Source organism: Paralichthys olivaceus, chromosome 7 (genome assembly GCF_024713975.1).
Source record: "Paralichthys olivaceus isolate ysfri-2021 chromosome 7, ASM2471397v2, whole genome shotgun sequence".
Taxonomy (NCBI): Eukaryota; Metazoa; Chordata; class Actinopteri; order Pleuronectiformes; family Paralichthyidae; genus Paralichthys; species Paralichthys olivaceus.
Window position 1 is genome coordinate 25,120,417 of NC_091099.1, and position 19,887 is coordinate 25,140,303.

Consider the following 19,887-nt stretch of genomic DNA (forward strand, 5'->3'; position numbering starts at 1 on the left):
TGGAAAGAATGAAGATACTGGTAACTCTAGAAGTATTTCAATTTTTTTGTAATTTAATTTAAGCTTAAGCGTATGATAATTAACCATAATATTTCCTCCTCCTCTCTCCATTCCCCGTGGTTCTTTTTGAAAATAATACCACAACATGTACACAGAGCCATGACAGTTGATAAAACATCATTTAATAAGCCCTGTTTGACACCATCATGAACACAGTGACTTCAGATAACGTAATAAAAGGTGTAGAAAGCAGGCAGCACTATGAGAAGTCTGATGGAGTGATTGAGCTCACTGGTAAACATGCACACATAGACATGACAATAAATAATCACATAAACACTTTTAGAGATTTTTTTTCCTTTGGCTTTTTTTCCTGTTTCATCCTCCAGCTTAACAAACCCCTGCATTAATAAGCAGCAGGAGGTCGTCCTGAATGACTGCAGTGCACCACAAATTAAATCATCTGTGTCCCTTTTAGAAAAATATCCACTTTGGAAAACAACAAAGATCGTCTGGTCAAACGTGGCACATTATTTCATTAGTGTCCTTCAAACATTTTTTTAAAAATTCTTTTGCTTGATTCAGTGCAGCATGCTCCCCTCATTATGTGTGACAGCTCATTACAGCTGACACGATGATCCACAGGAGAGATGATCCCTTTTCCATGAGCGATTCTGTGAAAAATAATGAAAAGCAAAATGCAGAGATTATTACTGCCACCACCACCACCACCAATTCTATATCCATACTGATGAACAGCAAATGTATGCAAACTCAAACATGGAACTACTTTCTTTGCTTTTATTTAATACCTGCTTGGAAGCATTCATTTAACGATATGTAACATCACACCATGACAAGATCATATGAACAAAATAACTTGTTTGGGTAGTTTTTCTTCAATGCTCCTTCAAGGTCCTGAAATTTGTTTACGTTCTCCTGCGTTTTGAGACAAGAATTGAGAAATGGGCAATAAAGGAAATAAAACCAAATCACACAAACCTCTGGGCTCAGTGGTGCTGAAGCTGCTCTCTCATTTTGGCTGCGATCTGCTCTCTCTTCTCGCAGTGTCTGTTCAAGTCTCTGGCCTCCTTCGGCAGCGTGCCGTTCCACACCATCAGCACCGACTCCTCGTCTGAGGGCGGAGGCAAACGTTTTAGGCCGACACAAAGAAACTCACACAGCGGCACAACTGTTCTCCCAAAGTGTGAGACAAACAATGAACCATCAGACTCACCACACAGACTTTTATCTTGTGGGTGTCTTCTGCCCAAAACTAGCACCACATTCTTCCAGTTCAGTGTTGCTGTAGATGGAGAACAAGAGAATTACACCTGACACAGTTCATGAACAAAGGCTGGTATGAATACAGCGTTTCATGGGAACATTACAGAGAAATCCAAAAATATCAGGGTCACAGGAAAATAAACATGCTACACAAAACTTGAAACTGTGCAGCATGCTGGGTAGTTTAACACAATTCCGCACACAGGCATAAACCGACAGAGCGTGAAATGAAAGCAAAAGAATAACCTAGCTGTTCAAAGCAGGTTTCTTTACTGATATAGCTTATATGTATTCTAAGATCAAATAATTCAAGGGAAACAGCTGCAGCTCTATAAAAACTAAAGGAAAAGCACAATATTATGGAGGCCTTGAAGACAATGCTAGGATTAGTTTTGCATTACCTCACGATTGTGTCCTGTTCCCATCATGCAACACCGTCATATCACAATAGGTAAAGTAATAAGTGTCCGTGCAGTTTTCTTGAGAACATTAACTGGTTCTGAATGAATCAGACATCATCCTTCGAAACCCTGTGATGCTCCTCTGGAGAGATCTCTTGATATCTCACTAAATATACAACCCTGCCTATTTAGCTCAGTCCACAGAGACTTGGCTTGGGAACCAGAGAGTGGTCAGTTCAAGTCCAGCATGGACAGAAGTTGGAGAAGTGCTAGTTCACCTCCTGGGCTCCCCCCATACGCCTTCATGGCTGCCCACTGTTCTGTGTGGTCACTGTGTGGATTGTGTTCCGTGTGTTCTCTGTGTGCTGTGTTCACACAGATGGGATAAATACTGAGGTCAAATCTTTGCATGTTTGCATGTTGCATGCTGTGTGTGGGACAATAAAGAGGAATCTTAATTTAGCAGTGGGCTACTATATGAGCATGCTTTCACACCCAGTTCAAAGTAAAACTCAGTAAGCTGATCCACGCTGTTTGGTTGTGCTTGGAGGAGACGAGTGGAAATGGGCCACATATTAGAGTGTGGATAAGTATTTTGAAATGATGTTGGGGATTGGGTTGGTTACGTTGGCTGGTCAGATGTTTTACACTGCGTGTGTCTGTAATCAGGGAAATCAAGCAATAATCATGTGTAGGAGGGTAACACAGCCTCAGTGCAGATTACAGTCACTGGACTTGGGTAAGGCTAAGTTTTCTCCCCGGCTCAGACAAGTTCACAGGAAAATGTGGCCCGAGGTGAACTCTAGGCTAATACGCAACAACCAGGAGAAGAAAGGTACTGTGAGAAAATGCTACATTTTGTATGTAATGTAATGTAATGTAGCGTACACTTCATTGTGACCCTGCAGGGTACGAAACCAGAGAGATTTCAGATTGTTATTGCAGAATGTCTTTGGAGTAATGTTTAAATGTTGGATGTGGAATGTGGAACAAAATCCAAACATCCTCTCTCTTGTCTTGTGGGTTCCACTCTATCACAGGGCTGACCTTTAGAGAGAAACAACACCTGATCCTCACATTCAGACCTGAGGGTGTGAATTCAGAGTCACCGATGATCCTGTGTCCTCAGACTGTGGGAGGACGCTGGAGAAAGACCGGTTCGAACCCTGGACGTTTAAAATATTTAATAGTGTGATATGAACCCCTTAAACAAGGATTTGCTATTTTAACTTCAACAAAATGTTCTCTATTCTTGAAGATTCTTTCTTAACCACAATCCACTGAGATCATTTGGAATGTGACGGGTGCGTGATGCGAGCATGAGGACTCTGCACAATAAGACATCTGCCGCACAGACATTCCGGCAACATCCCATAATGACCTGCACATGAGACACCGTTGTGCTGTGACACAGAATAAAAAATTAATTTAATTCAGAGATGAATGGATACAACTTGAGGACCCACCTATGAGTGCAGAGGCGATGCAGCGGATGGACTCGCAGCGAGGGCCGATGACCTGCAGCGTCTGGTGTTTGGAGAGCTCCAGCAGCAGCAGGTGGCCCCCTCTAGTGCCGATCCAGAGAGCTGCAGCGCTCTGCACCAGCAGGGACTTCACTCTGGCCCAGGAGGGAGCTACCTCAGAGGGCCGGTCTGCTTTATTGCACTTCCTGCCTCTGCGGCCAGAGTCATGTCTGCAGGGAGAGGACTCGTTAACACACTGTGCTGCTGCTGACATATGAAAAAAACCAACATTCAAAACATCTGATGGTGAAACACAGATGTGACAGCATGCACCTTCACCTTCTGTTCACTGTTGTAAATTATGTTTAAGTCATTTTTTATTCAAAGCAGTGTTTCCGCTCAAATGGTAACGACGCATAACAGTCGAAATGGCGTGTATAGAGATATATAAAGATATATTTACATACTCTTAGACAGGGGTTTTCAAACTCTGAGTCATGACAACCTACGGTGGCCTTCCCAAACCCCACCTTAATCCTATTGTATATTGATCTCATAGATACTCAACAAATGAGCAGAGATACAGACTTTAGGCTACACAAAAAATATATTTGGGGAATAAAAAGTGTGGAAGTGGGGTTATATCTGAACTCTTGAACCAAATCATGAGATAAGAGAATCCTTTATCTGTACCACTATTTGGAAATTTACAATGTTACAGCGGTGGAAGGGCTAGAGAAAACAGATCGGTATAGATGTAATAAGATGTGTGTGTGTGTGTGTGTTTACCTGATGATCTGAGCACAGTCGATGGAGTCCACCATCCTCTCACTCCTCTTGTCCCAAACCTCAACTGTTGATGACCCGGCTTTGCTCAGGTAAACGTATTTATCCACAACCATTCTTGATACACAAGCCTCGCCCCCCAATGGCCGCTGCTGCCTGGAGAGCACACGCACACAAACACGCACACACACAATTTACAAAACTACACTGTTAAACCAGGACACATTACTGTTTCAGTCTAGACAGTTTAACGACCTTATTTAAACTTTTAACTCAGGCTGAACTTAACTTATAAGTCTACAATGTTGTAGAACCTTTAGAAAAATAGGTCAACAAGTCAAATATTCTCAGTATTTATGAAACATTGGTTATGAGCAACCACATTTATGTTTGAAGCCACATGTCAGTCTGCATATTTGAACAAATGACTCTTCTCACTCCTGCTACACTAGATGTTCATTACGAGTGTGACATGGACTCACTGGAACACAAGCTTCTGTCGCGTGTCTATGGTCTTGGAGACATCGTAGTCGACCGCGAAGGAGCGGATCGTGGTGCCGCAGCCAGCCCACACCGCTCTGCTGTCCAGGGGATGCACCGACTGGCTCAGACACATGACAGGCGTGCTAACGTTCCCCACACAGACAGTTTTCACGGGTTGCCCACTTTCCTTCTGCAAAAAGGAGGAGGAGAGAATAAACATTCAAACTTACATAACGCGATGTACAGCATGGGAGGACACGGTGGGAGTAACATCTCAACACAATGTCAGAATATCAAGGACCAGACAAAATAAAATCATCCTTCAGATAGAAAAACACCTTCTCTTATTTAATATAGAAGATTTACCTTGAGCACAGAGTCTTCATAAACTGTGAGAAGTCCGTTGGCCGTCCCCACCAGCAAATAATTATTTCTTTGGCTGAAAAAGAAATAAAAATACTAATTGCTGATTGTTTATTCAATATAACCTTACCCTTACCAGATTTTAGATGTATACACAATGGAATCTGTAGTCACAGTAGTCACACTGTATTTTACTTGAACTATTATTGATTTCTTTCATTAACATTTTCTAGCAAGGGTATTATCAGTAGATGTGTGGTGATGGGTGATTTTACCGTATTCAGATGTGGGTGTTTAGCAACATGTAATGCTGTACTTATAACTCAGCTACCTTATTAAAACAGCAAGATATTGAAAAAATATATTATTTTGGTCAATTTCTTCACCTGGTATCCCCTGACTTTTGTTCTAGTGTCCCCCACCAGACCAAAATGTACTTTATAGTCTGAAGGAAAGAGACCCCAGACCTCTCTGAGCACCTTCCCCCAAACACAGAATCCCTCTTTGGTGTTTTCACAGATACTCACGCTCGACAGGGGTGCACATGGAAGTAGAGCGAGGTGACAGCGTCTGTGACACTCTGCAGGTGGTGCCAAGCTGACGTGTCCTGAGTGCTGATGACCACCAAAGAGCCGGACTGGGTGCCGGCCACCAGCCAATCGCAGGCCTCGTTTGGGATTTGCACTGTAACAAGACAAAGGACGGGACTGGTGTCGATGTCCTGCAGGAGGAAGAAAATTGGTCTGTGAACATTCGCGATAATACTGATGTGTGTTTGTACTATCTGACGCTCTGATATGCTGATGATGTTTAAAGTCAAAGTTTTATAGCTAACCATGTGATAGAGGTGTGAAAAAAACACACTTAAGGAAGTAATGTGTCCTATGGGCCAACGTTTGGACAGTTAGGAAGAATAAAGTGTGAAAATGGGTTCTTTCTGCCTGAACTAAAGAAGAAAGGGCTTTTGAAATAAGAGCTCAGAGGCCCTGGAACACCCTGTCAAAAGAAATTACTGCAGGCCGAGTCAGCAGCTTTCCTTTAAAGCTTAAAATATACTTTTACCTTACCACATTCCATGACTTTACAATCTGGTTATTTTTAATGTGTCTTTTATGTGTGAAGCACTCTGTAACTTTGCTTTGAGAAGTGCTATATAAATAAAACAATTCATGATTATTATTTTAATTATAATTAAGCCTGACTGGCAGATGAACAAAAATGGTATGTGTCTGAATGAATAAGATTACAATAATCGTCTAAAGGCTGTTACCATGCTGGTTAACATTGTGCAAGTCAATCAAAAGATATGTATTTAATGTGAGAGTGTATTATAGAGTAATACTTATTAAACTGAAACAGGTCAGATTACTCGTGAATTATGATGCCTAATACATAAACCTGGACACGTCTACATTAAAAGTGCAAAGAAAGCAAATTGTAGGAAACCAGATCCTACACAGCAAAGCAAGAAACACATAAACATCAATCAAAAAATTAAATAAAAATACAAAAAATAACTCTAGAAATAATAAAGGCTAGAAAAATGCTAGTTCATAAAGATGAGTTTTAAACAGTGTTTTAAACTGAGGCACTGATTCTGAGTTTGTTCAGAAGCACGATCCCCGTCTGTCTTGGGACTTTAACAGCAAGTGATCTGTGATCTGAGTGGGCTCGGAGCAGAGTCAGAATCTTAAATTGAATTCCGTGGTGGATGGGGAGCCAGTGTAGTTTGGCCAGGACTAGATTGATGTGTTCTCTACGTTGAGTGTTTGTCAAACGTCTTGTTGCATTCTGTACTGGATACTGAATGTACTGAGGCAGGGAACTGCTGCTTCATTCACGCTGCTGAATAATGAATTGCAGTAGTGTAGGTGGGAGGAAATGAGGGTGCGGATGAGTTGTTTACTATGTTTTGTGGGAGCATGGGTAGGACTTTATAATAACAGGAGTGAACAAGGCTCTTAATCAATTTGAATGGGTGCTATACTCACTGAATTATTGGTTTTTCATTTTTCAAACATGCTAGAGGCATCAGAATGAAACTCTTTAAAGTTGGTGCACTAGTGCAGGTGAATTTGATTTCTGTTAAATACAACAAATATACAAATATTTACTCACGTATACTTCCTCAGGTTTAGAGAGGCAGGTAAAATGAAATTAAAATGTTCAGCCCAAAGATGCAAACTCCGCTGAGGTAAAATACTGTTCCACAATGTTCCCTCTGCTGTCCGTACCTGAGAAGTGACTGTGTTGGTGTCCAGGTCCACAGCTGAGATGTAGCCCACCCTCTGCGTGCTGCTGCCCCCTCCCAGCCAGACTGTGTTGCTGCTGAAAGGACAGTCACTGCCGACAGTGCTCACCGTGAGGCACTCAGCGTTGAAAGCACGGGGGGGGTGCAGCTCCTTCATCAGACACAGCATCTCCCCTGAATTCAGCCTATCGAACACCTGCACACATCAGAGCAGACAGGAGGGATTTTCAATTGAGTGCCCCGAAATCATGAAACCTGCTCGAATTAAAGCCGCCACGTGTGTCGTTGCATTTCCATCTGCCTTGCCACTTCCATTGTAGAGTCATTCACCACAGCTCAACTGCTCTGCCTACCTTGTTCCTTTCTGGAGTTCTCAATTAAAATGAAAGAGCCAGCACACTGCATTTACACGCTCACTAGTATTCTGCTTATGATCAAATTTTTGAACGATGCTGTTTTCGCGTTTAAGCATGTAAACGTCACATCCTGGTTTCAGTATCTGGGATGAGCCCATGTTGCCACTAGGAGACTTGTATCCACCATGTGTAAGGTTAAATGAATAACTAGATCTCTCAATGTTTTCATGTAAACACCACATCCCAAATCTCATTACGAGGTGTTCAGGCTCTAACCTGAGCGGAAGTGGGTCGATCCTGTGGACTTTGCTTCAGACATTCCTTCATCAGCACTTGGAAGCCCGGCCACGGTGAGCAGCCGTAGTGGTTTACTGGATCTGTGTACAAGACAGTGAAGGAAACACTCTTGATATTAGCGGCTTTCATTTAATAAAAACAATGCAGAAAGACAAAATAGTTCCCCTAACTGGAATTCTTGTTAGAAATGTATTGGAAATGGGCGGGAAGGACTGAATTTGTAAAAAAAACAAAAAAAAACAAAAGGGGAGATTTTCTTGATGTTTTATTAAAGGCAAAGAGCAGCTGTTTTTATTAAATGTATATTTTAATTATATTTTGAATTATGATTTGTCCTTAATGATGCCATCACCACATGTCAGATTCAACAAAAAAAGTGCACAATATGAGCAAGATTGATAATATAATGCTGTATGATCCCTCACGTCAAAGCATAGCCAAAGTAAAAGCTCATTACATTCGACTTATTACATTCAATAACATACAGCAGAGTTGGTTCATTTTACAGACGTCTTCTTAAATTCACATTGATTCTGTAGTTAAAAACCTCACCTGGTAGATTCCCCTGCACTGCCCCTTCATCGAACTCACTGGGGAACTTCATTCCATCAGAGATGCGCTCGCCACAGGTCAGGAGGTCGTAGAGCAGCAGACCGAATGAGAACACATCAGCCTGCTGGTTATAGATCACGTTACCCCGGGCGACCTCCGGTGCTCGAAAACCTGTGTGGTACACAGAAATTGCAGCTTCATGTACAATGTTAAACTCTTATTGTACTGAAGAATCATATTACAAACATACACTAAAGGAAAAATACGGAACTTTAATTTATTAAGAGTATTTCATGTTCCAAGACAGTTTAACAGCAGCTCTTTAGATAATCAGGTTCAACGCTGAATTAAGACGAGGATTTCTGACGTATGAACTTTTGGGATTGAGGAGGTGTCTGACCTGGAGTGCCTTCTGAGCTCCTCACTCCCATACTGCAGCAGTACTGGGCGATGCCGTAGTCTGTGATCTTGGCGATGATGTCGGCCTCGGACTTCAGGTTGAATAGAAGCACGTTGTGGGGCTTCAGATCCCGATAGATGATCATGGCTGAGTGAAGGTACCTGATCACACAGATGATGGATTCTTTTCAAATTTCCACATCTAACAACATTTCAAGACATGCAACAAACCAATTAGCTTGGTAAAGGTTATCTGGGTTGTCTAGATGAGCAACAAACTTTCACAGAAATTCACTTTCATCAAGACTAGGTCGTCCTGAGCCCTTTGAACTAAAGGCATAGGCGGCCGGCCGGTGCCCGGCCAGCAGTTCAAATGGTGAGCGTGTGTGAGAGACAGCTGAGGGGCAGGAGAAGATGGGGGACGTCTCTGAATGGTAGACGATGTGGTGGTTTAGAAGTAGATTTTTTAAATATTTTGTAATAAATGTGATATACAAACCTGCATTAATGTATTTGATCAAAGAAAAGTGTCATAGCATTAAAATGACAGCTCAAAAACAAATTTAAGCGCGCAGTATCTTTTCTAATGGTCATGTCAAGATTTCCTCAAAGAAGTCATCATCATAAAAAGAAAATAAGGAACCTAACGCAATCATCCATAATTTTCTACCTGAGTCCATCAGCCACCTGCAGGGCGATCCTGTGCTGGAGCTTTTGGTTGAGGCTGCTCTTCTTATGTTCAAAGAGAGAGTCCAGTGAGCCACGCAGAGCCAACTCCATCACCAGGACCTGAGAGGCCGAACCAGCTGGAGAGGCTGAACCAGCTGCCAGCAGGCCGACCAAGCTGGGGTGATGGAGGCGACCCAACACCACCAATTCCTGAAAAGGACCAATGACAAGAACTGAAGTAACTTCATGAAAAACATTATTATAATGTTGCTTAATCATGTTCTGTTAGTGCCATGCTGAGTTTATTCAAGCAAGGCAGTTGAGTCAGGACACAGCATCTGTGGCCGCCCCTTAATATGTTATTTGAATCACTTCAGCGGTACCTGTCTGAGGAGCCTGTGGATGTAGAGCTCAGACGCATGCTTGTTGAATATCTTCACCGCTACTTCCTCATTTTTGTAGACACCTCGATAGACTGTTCCAAAGCCACCGTTCCCTGTGGCCGGATCATACTTCATTAAAAACAATTTACCGTTTAAAATGTATCCCACAAGAGCAACAAAGAAAATAAGAGTTTACCAAGTTGGGTTTCCTTCGATAATTCCACATCCAGCTCTTCACTGTCTAGAATGGTTCCTGCAGACTGATCACTAAGTACTAAGTCAGGGGCGATCTGAGAGATGGGCAGTGTGTACCGCGGGTCCTCTGGATTCACCAGCAAAAAATCTATGATTAATAATAAAACAGTTCACACAAAAGATTTTAGATCATGAAAAGCGTACAAGTTTAAGATTAAATCAAACCAAGGTAACTGCACTTTGCACCTTACTTCATGTGGAAACCTGTTGAACTTACACGAGCAACAGAGGTGTAAAACTTTCAGAGTGATTTATGTACCCTTGTCAAAGTAAGGAAAGAGGTCCTCCAGCAGGATCTTGCTCCACTCCTGTCTGTCATCAAAGCTGTACAGAGCCCACTTCTTCAGCAGAGCCTCACCGCTGCCGTGCATGTCCATGTTCAGCAGGCCAGGAAACCATTCCTCCAGCAGGGAGTCGATGTGATCCACCACCTGACCCAGCAACGCACAGCCTGGAGGGAACACAGAGGCACGGGTCAACATCTGTCAGCAACACGACTGTCAGCAACATCAACCCAGACATCGTCATCACAAGCAAATATTTCTTCTGCAGAAGTGTAAGTTCCACACATAACGGAAGGTCTCTCATGGACCTACAACACCAGAGTGGCAGTCAAGAGGGCACAGCAGCCTCTACATCATGCGGTTGAATGCCTCCGCCAACCAGTGCAGTTTCCATGCACATATTTCTACATACTTTCTTTTCCAGATTCATAAAAGGTCAGTGTGACCTTTGACCAATGAAATGTAATCACTTTATCTGAATATCTTAATACCAAAATGAAATCCAAGTTGAAATGAATGTTTATACCAAATGTGTAAGAAATTCCTCCAGGCGTTCGTGGAGATATGGCATTCACAAGGCAAAAAACATGCTTTGTGAGGTCACACTGACCTTGACCTTTGGACACTAAATTCTATTCAGGTCATCCCTGAGTGAATGTTTGTGCCACATGTATTGAAAATCCCTTTGGGCATGACTGATATTGAATTTAACAAAACACAAGGTCATGTGAGATTGACCTTTTGACCTTTGACACCGATATGTAATCAGTTCATCTTTGAGTCTAAGTAAAAGTTTGTGCCAAAGTTGAAAACATTCCCATAAGTTGATTTTAAGATATCACATTTAAAAAAAACATGGACGTACTTTATGAGGCCACCGTTAACTTGACCTTTGGCTCTCAAAATTATTACATTGTACTTTGGGGCGGCTGTGGCTCAGCGGTAGAGCAGGTCATCCAATAACCGGAAGGTTGGCAGTTCCATCTCCCGCAAGTAAAATTGATGAACTGACAGCCAGCGGGGTGGCAGCTCATCTCCTCACCACGACCGAGGTGCCCTTGAGCAAGGCACCGCCCCCCTCCTCCCAACATCTGCTCCCCAGGCGCTGACAACGGCAGCCCTCCGCTCCAGTATATGTGTGTACATGGCATCTGCCTATGTGTGTTTCTATGCATGTGCGTGTTTCGACAGGTGCCAACTGGATGGGTTAAATGCGGAGAACGATTTCATGTATGCATGTAAAAAGTGTAAAAACATGACAATAAAAGTAAATCTTCTTCTTCTTGAGTCCAGACAGCTAAGAAGAAATTGTCTTCAGGCATTCTTGAGATATCGTGTTCACACGAAAGGGACGGACAGACGGACGGACAGATGGACGGACAACCCAAAAAACATAATGCCTCGGGCCACTGTCTCTTGCCGGCACAGAGACATGAAAACAAGCTGTAATTCTCCCTCTACCGCCGCTCCACCAAGAATGTGCTAACGTACTGCATTTCTACATGGTATGAGGGAAATAATCAATAGTGCCCAGAAAATCATTGGCTGCACTCTTCCCTCTCTGGAGGACCTTTTCAACTCCCACTGCCTCTGCAGAGCAGCCAACATAGTTGAAGACTCTAACCTCAGCCCACTCTCCACTTGACTATTTGAAAAATACTGCAACTTCAACTGTTTCTCTTTTCTCTTAGTGAAGTGTCTGGTTTTCCATTGCTGTATGCTGTGTGAATGTACTATCCATCTATCCATGTTGCCTACCTGTGCTCTTGCAGCAATATTATCAACACACTTGCCTGACATTAAGCTATTAGTAGTAGTAAATTAGTAGTAAACATATGCATATCGATTTACATATCCCCAGTTAATCTTCATTTGCACAAACTGATAAGATTAAAAACTGTTTTTTTGCCAGTTTATGGTTAATTTACATTCAGATGATGTCGTTCCTTCCTGAGAAGCCCTTTCATCTCTTGTATTTATGGAGTAATGTCCAGTTTTCATTCAATTTTAATGTGAAAAAACAGATCACATTTTTAAAAACATTACCTTTACGTGAAGAGGGCACAGTTATTCTGATGAAGCTGGAGGGATTTCCCTCCTCTGAGGCAGCTTCCACCAGACAGTACGCCTCAGGGCCCCAGCTCAGGTAAACTCCTCTCCTCCAGTAGATCCGGTTGGGTCGCATAACTTTATCTGGACAACAAATTATATGAAATAGTCTTTAATATTTTGCAAAATAGCACTGATCAAACAGTGACTGTGTCTCTCATACATGCATCTTACCTCTTCCACAGAGCAAGTAAGAAGAAACCTCCAGTAGGCGGCTGATGAGTCGAGACCAGCAATCCATGGGGAAGTATGGCATCTCGTAAAGACGCACAATGACCTCTGAGTTCTCACTGTGAGGCAGCTCTATGACCGGCCTGTGTTTGGACAAACTTCAAACAGAGGAATGAGGGGTTAGAGACATTTATTCATTTTCTACTTACTATTAGATTTCTACAAAATCTGGTCCATAAAGAAACACAAGAGATCCACAGCTGTGAATCTAAACGTACTTGCTGGGAACCAGCAGCTGGTCCTCTCCGAACGGCAGCGCGATCTGGAACTTCTCCAGCAGTTTGAAGAACTGCATCAGGTGGCTCTTGGGGAAACATTTGGTCTCCATCAGGAACTTTTCCACCACCGAGCGCAGAACAGTTCCTTTAGGCTGCTCCCAGAAGCCACAGCTCTTAAATGTCAGTTTCTACACAGAGAGCACCAACACAGAAAATAAAATAATGTGTCTGGCCCCAAAGGGATTATAATCAACAATATTATATCTAATTTAAAAACCAAACCTTTTAATCTTGCTTTTTATTCAGCCAGATTCTGTTTTATGATTCTGCTGATGTCTGTAAAAGCACTTTGGCTCAGCTCCTGTTGTATTTGACATTCTATATAAATCAATCTGACTAGACATGCGTGTATAAAATGTGTATCCCATGAAAATCTACAGTAGGATATGCAGATGAACAAGGTCTTGATACATAGTGTTAAAATAATAACAGATATTTTTTGGGAAATGTTATATATATACCTGTTCAGCATCAACATCTAGTCCAAAATGGAGACTTGTATCTTTGTTTATGCAGAGTCAGTTCAGTTAGCCTGAACGTAGACACAAAACGTCCTGGTGTGTGTGTGTGTGTGTGTGTGTGTGTGTGTGTGTGTGTGTGTGTGTGTGTGTGTGTTACCTGGGAGATGATGTTGCAGAGCCACTGTGGGTCGATAAAGTAAAGCTCTTGGAGTTGAAGTGCTGGATCATCAAAGTGCAGTAAAACCCCTGCAGAGACAAAAACACAATGTTTACTGAGACAAAAGTCCTACTGAGTTTGTTTACTATAGATCTAAACAGTAATAATTATATTTAAAGCATAAAATACATCTCAAACTTTAAGTCTGTGCATGCATAATTAAATTACAATACAGAATGTAAATGCAGGGCCGTAACAAAAGGGAGATTTGAATTCATAAATTCACACGTCTGTGTCATCGTGTTCTCTGTCTGCTACATGTATCAATACATTTCTTTTAATGATATTTAAAAGTAGGGTTGCTTTGTTTTTTAAACACATTTTATCTTAGCCAGTGTCTGTGGCCCTTGCAGGACTCTTGCTACCTTCGTCAGGATAATGAGCTCTAAGGCCTGCGGGATGTTGAAAGCAGCCATTTTTCTTGAAAAGCAGCCAAGAAACAGACTGACCGGCTTCACTCAAGAAGTGGACGGCGTGGGGCATTTCAGCTTCCTCCAGGTGCAGCTGACTCTCCTGGATGAGCTGCAGCAGCTCCTGGTGCCTGAGGACGGGGAACTCCGGGGGAACCCTGGTCCTCTCCAGGAGAATGCGGCGTTCCAGCTCCACATAGCAGTCTGGAACTGGCTGGCCCATCACAGGCTGGCCCTGGATCTGTGAGAAGGATGGGTGGTGATACAGGAGATTAAGTCTGGACAAAGGAAAAGGAAACATTTAACCTGCCTGTTCTCGCCCCTTTACCTTAAAGCTCGTGACTTCTCCGGCGATGGCCTTTCGGAGTTTGGCCATGGAGTCCGAGTCCTCGCAGACGGAGACCATATGATAATCCTTGATGGTGGGGAAACCCTGGTGGTTCAGCAACTCCTTTCTGATCTTGGTCAGGCAGTCATGAAGCTGCTGCTCGTCACTCACATCTGTGTGTGTCCCCACCAGGATGACCGGGGAGAGCGGGGCCACCGCCTGAAGCGAAGAGGAGCGCACAATAAGACTCTAGTCTTCTTCTATTGCAGTTGTTGGCTTTTACAGTTATCAACATACACAAAAGATTTAGAGTCCTAGCCTCTAACATTAGAATTTAAAAGACTGATGTAAATTAACACAGAATTATAACAACTGGGTCACAAGTCATAAATTACATTGTTATAGCTTTTGTTTTATTTTTTCTCTTTCTTCCCAAAGCCTTTGACATTATAGACCACTGCTTACTCTTGCAAATGCTACATAATAATAGCTAATAATAATAGAGGTGTTCCACAGGGCTCAATTGTAGGTCCTCTTCACAATCTACATTAACAACATAGTTTCATCTGTATGTCCATATGTTTTTACTTTATATCTTGATAATCTTGATTCCTCTTATGAGTTTTTTATGTAGTTGCTTTTATATAGGTACACTGTAAAAATGCTTATTAGTATAACCCTATGTCCTATTTTACCATGTCTGTGATTTAACTCTATCATTGTAAATGAGGGTTCACCCCTCAATGATTTCTCCAGTGTAAATAAACGCTGCAATAATTTATAATGGTGTAGTTATACTCGCAACAGGATCAATATTTCAATTTGGGTTTTAAATAGTCCTTTGAATCTCAACCTACTGGCGTCTCAGCTCAAGTCAGACCAGGACATTTTCATGACTAGAACATATTTATCACGACGAGGTGAATCTTTGACTTGCTTTGATGTTGAAGAGCCAGGGTTTGAGGGCGTCCACCTGACTGGCTCCTTTGCTGAGGTTGTAAACCACCAGGTAAATAGCTCTGGAGGTCAGGAAGTGAGGGTGAGAGCCACTGAACTCCTCTCCACCTGTGTAAGGAGGCAGAGAGTGAAACTAAACCACAGCAGCTGAAGAAAACACTGAAGTACAAGATATTTGTTAATCTGTGTCTCACAATATGCATGACTTGTAGAACACTCTGTTACACATGCCTGCAGTTGCGACCTGACTGATCACTAACAGGCCCTGCTGCTCCCGGGACCATATGGGGGTTAATGTTTCTAAGCTGCTGTACCACTTGGCAATTTGGGATTAATATTATTGTACATCAAACTACTTTGGATATTAATTTATCAAGGTTTCAAAATGCTGGCAAACCTGAAAAGTCCCAGACATTCATCACCATCTTCTTTTTGTCTCGTTCACCGATGACCCAGTCCCTGACTGTGATACCAACGGTGGACCTTTTTGAGTTCGACTGGGAGCGCTTCAGCTTCATTAACTGCTGAATCAGGGTGGTCTTCCCACTGCCAGCATTCCCCACCACGATGAGCTTCATCCGATAGTATGGCACTGCCTTCTTCAGCCGCTGCTGCAGGAACCTGGGGTGGAGGGCAAAAGAAAACGCAAGGCATATTAGCTCCGCCCATGAGGTTATGTTTTCCCATGAGGTGTTTATTTAGTTAGCAGGATTATGCAAAAAACTACCGTAACGAATTGCATGAAATTTAGCAAAAGAGTGGGCATGGCTTAAGGAAGAATCCATACAACTTTTAAGCAGATTTGGATAAATGGGTGGATCAAGGAATGCTATTTTGTTATTCAATAAATTCAACTGTAAACTGTGGTGTAATTTGAGCTAATGAGATTCAAGATGATAGGGTGGTGGCCAAAGAGCTTTTGATATATATATGCAATGTATAAAAAACACCTGAGATTTGTAAAGCCCCTGACCTGACTATGTCTTTGGTTTTGCTGCCAATGAGTTTGAGATCCAGCTGGAGCCGAAGACCATCCAGCGGCAGGTCCCACAGTCTGCTTAGTTTCCCCATCTCATCAGGGAACGACCGCAGGTTAGTGTTACGGCTCACGTCCAGGGAGGTCAGGCCTTCCAGGAGGCCAACCTGTGGAGGAATCTGGAACCAAACCAACCATCACATTTGCATTTATATGAATCTTATTCCTCATCAAGTTTTGCTTTTAATTTAGTTTAACTTTACAGTGACAATGACAATAAAGTCTTATCTTATCTTATCTTAATCGCCCGTTACCTCACTGAGCTTGTTGTCACTCAGGTGGAGTTTCTCCAGGCGGATCCATTTGGAGGTTGGCCCGTTTAGATCCAGAGCTGCGATACAGTTCTGACTGAACATCAGCTCTCTGAGATTGCTGGACGCCCAGTATCCTGGGCCGGGAAGAACGGCGATGTGGTTGGTTCTCATGTCCACAGACCTTAAGCTAAAAGAGGCAAAACACATCTGCTGTATTACAACACAACTACTGACAAAATCATAGAAACAAGAAAAGTAAGTGAGAACTTAACTTACTTTGGAAGATCGAGTATAGCCTCAGAAACATAAGTGAAGTTGTTGTTTGCTAGTTTTAGTGTCATGATCTTGGACGTCAGGTGTGACAGGGAACCTGGAGAGGACAGTAAACTCAAGATTACAATCCTCTTTTTTCACTGTGTTCACATAGTTAAAATATAACAGTACAAAGTAGGCGAAAGAGGAAGTCACAAAGCTTCGGAAACAAAGATCCTGAATGCAACAACTAGGGTTGGGTACCGTACGCTGTAGTTTTAAGGTTACCAACTGAATGATGTTGATACTACCAGGTACAGATAAATTAGATACCTGTGAGCACATCTGGGTGGGAGAGTATGTATGCGTGAGAAGAGAGAGTATACCTTAGATGAAGAGCGAGAGAGCAAGACCATGTGACTCACGCCTGGAAATGATCAAGCCAAGCTCATTTCCGAACAGTGCACACAGTCGGAACAATGGTGAGTCAATGGTGCAGACACCCAGAGAGCCATGCACGGCGCCAGGGCACAGAGCCAGGGACCCTCAGAGTGCGCACTACCACTCAGCCGGCCACAGCTCAACCAAGGCACTGAGTTTACATGTGTCTGATCAAACTGTTTGTGTGTATGAGTGCATGTCAGCACGAGAGACGAGCTGAAATATGAATGAACGCGCAGCTATGAAGAAAGATTTGACTCATTGAAGAAAAGTATCGATCATTATGTGGTGATCAGTGTTGATATTGTGGCATAATTTTAAAAGAATCAGCATTTCATCTCTGGAAGGTCAGAGACGTCCGCTAAGTCAGCACCGGTAGCGGTTTCAATGTGAACGGTACCCAACCCTAGCAACAATAGTACTCACAGATTTTGTTCATGGAGGCATTGAAGGTTTCCAGCTTGGGGCAGCCCGTCAGAAAGTCTGGAGAAATATTCTCCACACTGTTCTTGCTCACATCCAGCAGCTTGATCTCCGGCAGGTACAGGGGCGTGCACAGCTCAGTTATACTGTTTCTGAAAAGTTAGAAAAATGATTATGGTTATATTCACCATTGTGCCATTAGGTAAGTGGAGTCGTGAAATAACTAAAGCTATATACTGAGCCACTGCCAAGGAGACTGTATTAATTTAGTTTAATTCTCCAAAAGTATTTAAACTATGTCAAAGAAACTTATTCAGACCATTACATTTGATGGAAAGATGAGTCATTCATTTAGGTGGATGTATAAGTGTGGAGGATTTCTTTACACTGTGAAATGAGGATTTATTGATGAAAATGCTTTCCTTTTGAACTGAGGATTGTGCAGCATTGGTGTAGGTGTGTATTTTTTTTAAGAGTGCTTTCTACTAATCTTGGGTCACTCGAAAAACACAGCGGTAATTTTTTTAGAAACCCATAAAGAGTCAGAGCCTCAGTTTCATAATCCAAATACACGACAAGAAGAGCACACACCTCCACAAAGACTATCAATGAAGTTCTATCTAATCTAATCTAACATCTTGCCATGTTAAAGGTAGTGAAAAAAAATCCTCAATCTGCTCCAAATGTAATGTCTTCTCCCTGAGGTCAGGCTCCACTTCTCCACTAAATGTAATAGAAAAGGGTTCTGTATTTTTTGCGTACTGCAGCTAACCAATTAAAAAAACATATGAATACATAACCTCCTTGGCAGAGGTTATAAAAGCCCTTATACCATTTATGTGTTGACCCTATTCCCCAGTTACAGACACGCCTGGCTTCCGCTCATGCAACCAATTGTTGAAATCGAATTTCATAATTTTCCACATTGCTTTCTTTCTGTACTGAAAATTCCAGAGAGAATCGTATGTGTTCTTGTTGGTTTCATGGAAACAAACAAATCAGAACAATGACATATAGAGTATATGGGTGCATCTACTTCCTCTCTATAAGAATGAGGAGTCTCTTCTCAGAAAAATACTACAGCACAATTAAATTGAATATATTCACAGTAAGAAAGAACTAGTCTATCTTCCATTTGCAGCACAATATCCAAACCCCAAAACAAACCCCTTCGTTTTCCACCAGCCTACCCTTCTATAAACAGCTCCTCCAGGTGATCCATGGTGCGGCCCAGCTCGTGAGGGAATGTGGTGATTTTGTTGAAAGACAGGTTCAGCTGCCGCAGTGACGGCCAGGTGGCAGCAGGGTCAAAGGTCAGAAGGGGACCCACACAGTTACGAGAGACGTTCAGTGAGCCAAGTGACGGCAGAGACAGCAGCTCCACCGGCAGCGACTGGAGCTGGTTACCCTGCAGGTCCAGTCGAGTCAAACTGTTCAGACTCTGTGCCAAAACCAAAACAAAAGTATGAGCTTTAGCGTAAACATTTTTTTTTTTAATCATTCAATCCTCGGTGATTCAGCATAAATCAGATCCATCACCTGGCAAAGAGCTGAAGGAAACTCTAGCAGACAGTTGTGGCTCAGGTCGAGGCGGAGGAGATGCCCCAGCTGCTCCTGCACAAAGCCGCTGTCCATCAGACAAGACAGAGAGTCCAACTCATTCCCAGACAGGTCGAGCAGGCGGATCCTCTCCCTCTCTCTGGTCAGAGCAGAGTTCTCCACAGACCCCAGCACTGAGGAAGCGATGCCAGAGGAGACAAACCGTTCATTACAATCTGCAAGATGTTCTGAATACCTGCTGAAAGATTTAAAAAGCACAAAACATCGCTGCTCTGATAACGCTTTAAGAATGTATGGTCATGAAGTAAATATTAATATAAATAATGACCTAATATTGTCTGGTAGTTATATTTATTGTATTTTATTTTGTTAAAGTTTTAATTAATGGAAGAGCGAGGCAGAAATGTGAGTTCAGCAAATACCAGGGACAGATAGACAGGTGACAGTTGACAGTGTCTATATTGTGTGTATTTGAAGCACATCCAGGTCCAGATACATATTAATAGTGTCTGAGCATTTTCTATTATTAAACAAAGATTTGTGCCTTTCCATAGTGCCTCATATGTGTTATTCCGTCGTCCAAGATTCACCCTCCACCTCTTTTGCTTGAAAATTATCAAATTTTATACGTCTAAGTTCGATAGAAATACTTTATACTGTATTAGAAGACAGTTGAGGTGGTTCAGGCATGCAGTCAGGAT

The 19,887-nt window shown here is 42.4% G+C and overlaps 1 protein-coding gene across 2 annotated transcripts in view; it reads right to left on the minus strand.

The window, feature by feature from the left end:
• Window positions 1-160: 160 nt before the first annotated feature.
• lrrk2 (leucine-rich repeat kinase 2) overlaps window positions 161-19,887 on the minus strand; it is a 39,889-nt gene continuing 20,162 nt past the window's right edge. For both annotated transcript variants that reach the window (XM_020079495.2, XM_020079494.2), the window contains exons 23-52: window positions 19,166-19,359; window positions 18,817-19,067; window positions 17,630-17,778; window positions 16,787-16,880; window positions 16,511-16,697; window positions 16,194-16,375; window positions 15,618-15,841; window positions 15,201-15,328; window positions 14,264-14,482; window positions 13,975-14,176; window positions 13,466-13,554; window positions 12,788-12,975; window positions 12,513-12,667; window positions 12,276-12,422; window positions 10,205-10,396; window positions 9,887-10,033; window positions 9,691-9,803; window positions 9,309-9,517; window positions 8,640-8,800; window positions 8,240-8,410; window positions 7,667-7,767; window positions 7,018-7,230; window positions 5,311-5,504; window positions 4,787-4,859; window positions 4,420-4,610; window positions 3,941-4,093; window positions 3,155-3,381; window positions 1,238-1,306; window positions 1,003-1,135; window positions 161-674 (exon numbers count right to left, since the gene is read on the minus strand). In XM_020079495.2, the coding sequence (XP_019935054.2) occupies window positions 1,011-1,135; window positions 1,238-1,306; window positions 3,155-3,381; window positions 3,941-4,093; window positions 4,420-4,610; window positions 4,787-4,859; window positions 5,311-5,504; window positions 7,018-7,230; window positions 7,667-7,767; window positions 8,240-8,410; window positions 8,640-8,800; window positions 9,309-9,517; window positions 9,691-9,803; window positions 9,887-10,033; window positions 10,205-10,396; window positions 12,276-12,422; window positions 12,513-12,667; window positions 12,788-12,975; window positions 13,466-13,554; window positions 13,975-14,176; window positions 14,264-14,482; window positions 15,201-15,328; window positions 15,618-15,841; window positions 16,194-16,375; window positions 16,511-16,697; window positions 16,787-16,880; window positions 17,630-17,778; window positions 18,817-19,067; window positions 19,166-19,359 (4,748 nt within the window). In that variant the 3' untranslated portion in view covers window positions 161-674; window positions 1,003-1,010. The remainder of the gene's footprint in view (window positions 675-1,002; window positions 1,136-1,237; window positions 1,307-3,154; window positions 3,382-3,940; window positions 4,094-4,419; window positions 4,611-4,786; window positions 4,860-5,310; window positions 5,505-7,017; window positions 7,231-7,666; window positions 7,768-8,239; window positions 8,411-8,639; window positions 8,801-9,308; window positions 9,518-9,690; window positions 9,804-9,886; window positions 10,034-10,204; window positions 10,397-12,275; window positions 12,423-12,512; window positions 12,668-12,787; window positions 12,976-13,465; window positions 13,555-13,974; window positions 14,177-14,263; window positions 14,483-15,200; window positions 15,329-15,617; window positions 15,842-16,193; window positions 16,376-16,510; window positions 16,698-16,786; window positions 16,881-17,629; window positions 17,779-18,816; window positions 19,068-19,165; window positions 19,360-19,887) is intronic.